The sequence below is a fragment of the Triticum dicoccoides genome, chromosome 4B (genome assembly GCF_002162155.2).
Source record: "Triticum dicoccoides isolate Atlit2015 ecotype Zavitan chromosome 4B, WEW_v2.0, whole genome shotgun sequence".
Classification (NCBI taxonomy): Eukaryota; Viridiplantae; Streptophyta; class Magnoliopsida; order Poales; family Poaceae; genus Triticum; species Triticum dicoccoides.
The window spans coordinates 109,181,629-109,185,366 of NC_041387.1; the positions used below are offsets into that span (position 1 = coordinate 109,181,629).

Here is a 3,738-nt window from a genome sequence, read left to right on the forward strand (position 1 = left end):
GAGCCCCTCCTCCTTTTCTGAGCTCAGGGTTTTAGCTAATGGCCTAGTGGGGGTCACTAAGCGTTTGTTTTGGGTTGGCCTAGCTGCGGTCTGCTGGGCCGTTTGGACAACTAGGAACAAATTTACTATCAAGCATACTTTTTCCTGCTAAACCTTATGATTGCTTATTTAAGTCTTGCCTGTTTCTGCAGCAGTACAGATCATTGACTAAGACTGACGACCGCGATGCTTTCGACCTCCTGTGTTCCAAAATTCGGGCTTCAGCATCTTCTATCTCGCGGCAGGAGCAAGGTGGCTAGTTGTCCAGGGTGGTCCCCTTTTGGCTTCGGAGGTGGCTTCGTGTGTCTGCCTTCCTTCCTCGTATTCCTCTTAGTCCCGGCCTGCGTGCCGCCGTTTTGGACTGAGTGCCTTGTACCCTCGTACTTTGCCTTGTGGTTGTCGCCGACTATCTGGTTCGAAGGATGTGGTTTGGTTGTGATGAACGCTGCCTGGTGGCTTTATTTATAAAATCGGACTGATGCCTTTTCTCTAAAGAAGCAGACACGCGTTGTGGATGATAGAGGGCGTCCGGCGGTGTAAACTGATTTTAGATCAAAAAACCAAAGAAAAATAACGTCGATCAATCAATCGGTGAGAGAGAAAAATCCTAATCAACAGATCGGGAAAAGACTCTTTAGGGCAGCCGATCAACACGATCGGCGGACGAATACTAGGTACGGGTTGCGCGGCTCCCGATGGTGATCATAGAGATCGACCGTCCCGTGAACGGCGTGGTGCGGAAGAGACGGTGGCGGCTAGGGTTTGGAGGTTAGGTTGATACCATATAGAAGTAATAGAGGAATTGACACGTAATGTGGTGGATGTATTTTTGTGCCTCGAGGACAAGTATATAGAGTACAAGACTTTTCTCAAAAAGATAAATAAGGTATAAGACTTGAAGGGCAAGACACTTCCTACATATAAGATGAAAATAGCTCTATCTAATTCCGGACAATCTCTAACTACAAAATATTGTATCTTTAACCGTGATAATAAAAAAGCGTATGTGGACATGATGGTGATGCATTGTCTTAAGCCGGCCCAGTGCATAAGGTGTGCAGCTCTGAAGTGGACTTCACCGTCGGCTGGTCTTGTTTGTGTGAATGCTGAACTTTGGTGCTACTGCCACAACTTGATCTTGTAGTCTGACTGTCATACTCTGATCTCAGAGTTGAATATTTGTTGCTAGAGATAGATCTACTACGGGTTCGCAGAGATCAAATCAATGGCTAGTAGCTTCTTTTATGTTTCTTTTGTTCAAGTGAGACGTCGTGTTAATGAGGTCGTTCATATGTTGGCTAGATCGAGTGAACTTGCTGCTCATTCCATCTATCGCTGTCGTCTCCCTGGTTGTATCCAAGAGTCCTGTAAACTCTGATTGTTTGTGAATAAATGGTTGTTTTTTAATAAATGAGTCATCTTTGGAAAAAAGAAAGGAAGCTTGTTGCTCATGCCTTTAGGCAATGTATAAAGAGAAAAATGTATTTTTAGTCCATCAAGTACCTAAAAGTATAGATTTGGTCCTTTAATTTTTTTTAGTAGACATTTGGCCCTTCAAGTCTTATACCGGATAAATTTGCAAAACTAGTGGGTTTGACCATGTTGATCAGGTTTGACCGATGAATACTAAATGCAAAAAATAGCAAACAAATTCTGAAAAATCTAAAATTTTGTGGCAACCAATATGCTTTAGGTGCGTGAAAAGTTGTGTTGTGTTCCGATATTGAAGGAGTTCGTGGCAAAAAAAAAACTGGCTCACAAAAATTTAAGTGCACCTAGCACATCCAAGCATCTTGGTTGTCGTGAAGTTTCAATTTTTTTGAATTTTGTTTGCTATATTTCTTGTATTACTGTTCATCGATAAACATGGTCTGGTCAAACCCCGTCAAAGTGATTAATATCTTGTTTTGGACCCAACTTATCCGATTTTGGGACTTAAAAAACATCAAATGTCTACCAAAAATCTTGAGACCTAGTTTTTATACTTTTGACGAACTCGAGGGATAAAAGCATACATTTCCCATGTACAAATCTGAGTAGTTTACATCATCAATAAATAACACTGTCTTCATAAAAATCTCTATTCGCGCCGTCTCGATCTCTAAAATGTTCATAGTTGTACATTACATGCCTTCTCGAATGGAGAGAAAGTAACTACCACGTGTATCAAAAAATTGTATCCATACTATCAAAAAAATTATATATATTTACAGGTGATCTAAGCTAGTCAATAGGTGTTGTGTAAAGCTAATTAGAAAGGTGCGGTAGCAACATCCCGTTCCTCGGCGGTGCGTCCGTACTGGTGGCAGCAGACACCGTCATCGTCAAGAAACGCGTAGGGATTGAACATGTCGTAGTCCTCGTCACCCTGGTCATCCTCCTCGTCGGAGTCCGCCATGGAGTCCCTCCTGACGCCCAGCACCGGCTTGAGGCCCTGCAGCACGCAGCAAGTTCCATAAATACCAGCTGGTTCGGTTAGTCGATCGATCACAAAGCTGGGAGACAGAAGCCGGCCGATCGACGATGAACTACGTGCTGGATGCAAAGCTGGTCATCTATACACGTACCTCGGTGAAGATCCGGTCGGCGTCCTCCGAGGAGTGCGTTCTCAGGACGTACAGCGCCGCCTCCTGCAGAAGTGGATACAGTACATCTTAGAGAATTGTCTTAAAAGATTGAGAGCTGAGCTAGCCTCGGTGGCGGTGCCTCACCCTCGCGTACTTGAGCTCGTGGAGGGAGAGCGCCTTCGGCTCCCACTCCATGGACGCCATGCTCCCCGCGGCGCCGGCGTCGGGCCTCATCGATCTCAGCTTCGTCGGACGTGCTGTGCGCGCGACGACCGGAATGTAGTATCACGTACGAAACGTGGAACGCGTGGGCCGGCCTCTTGCTTGCAGATGGAAATGTGTGCGCGTGTCTACGGTTTCGGTGCTTGGTCGCGGTGCGTGGTGAAGCAGAGATCCGAGTTCCCCGGGGCCGGGGGAAAATATCTGGTGCTCCCGGAGCACCTAAGCCCAGATGCTTGCGAGCTCGTCCGTCGGATCTCAGATCCAAGAGCTCCCAGCAAATGTCAGACATTTTTCCAAAAAAAACCTTTAGGAGTTCGTAAATTGCGTGTAGATACAACAGTTCCTCAGATCTGTTGGATCTCATATCCAACGGCTCGAAAGCCCGTAGCACCGGTAGCACTAGTGCCCCGGGAGCACAGGATATTTCCCCGCCTGCTGTTCGCTATTTATAACATGATGAGGCGTCGGCCGGACGAAGAGAAAGTAAGCACGAACTCCACACGTGTCGACCACGGAGGCGCACACGTCGTGGAGTGGCGGTGTCGTGACACGCGGGGAGAACCGGGGGTGGAGAGCCATCACCGTGTCGTAGTCGTCGACCCGCATGCGGCGTCGGTGCATGGGGCGCGGCCGGTCTGGGCCAGTAGCTGCCCGGCACGTGGCTTCGGCTCGGGTGCAGGAGGCGATGTGGTTACCACCTCGTGTAGCGTGACGTGTAATCCTGCCGCTGCCGACGCGCGCGGCTGGGATGCGCCCGTTGCTTCGCGAGACCCTGCGCTTTCTGCGGAGCCTTTTCACCGGACGCCACCTTTTCCTGGTGCGAAATGGGGCATTTGGGCGGTCTGCTTCAGCTGCTGATTTCCCGCGATATTTTCGCTGCATATATACGTACCGAGGGTCGAGCGATATG

At 48.1% G+C, this 3,738-nt stretch overlaps 1 protein-coding gene across 1 annotated transcript; it reads right to left on the reverse strand.

Annotated features, from left to right (window-relative positions):
• Positions 1-2,064: 2,064 nt before the first annotated feature.
• On the reverse strand, positions 2,065-3,224 carry LOC119293436. The gene is made up of 3 exons (XM_037571924.1): positions 2,751-3,224; positions 2,607-2,669; positions 2,065-2,473 (listed from the first exon to the last, which is right to left on the reverse strand). The coding sequence occupies exons 1-3, from the start codon at positions 2,838-2,840 to the stop codon at positions 2,291-2,293; spliced, it is 336 nt and encodes a 111-aa protein (XP_037427821.1). The 5' UTR covers positions 2,841-3,224; the 3' UTR covers positions 2,065-2,290.
• Positions 3,225-3,738: the final 514 nt, after the last annotated feature.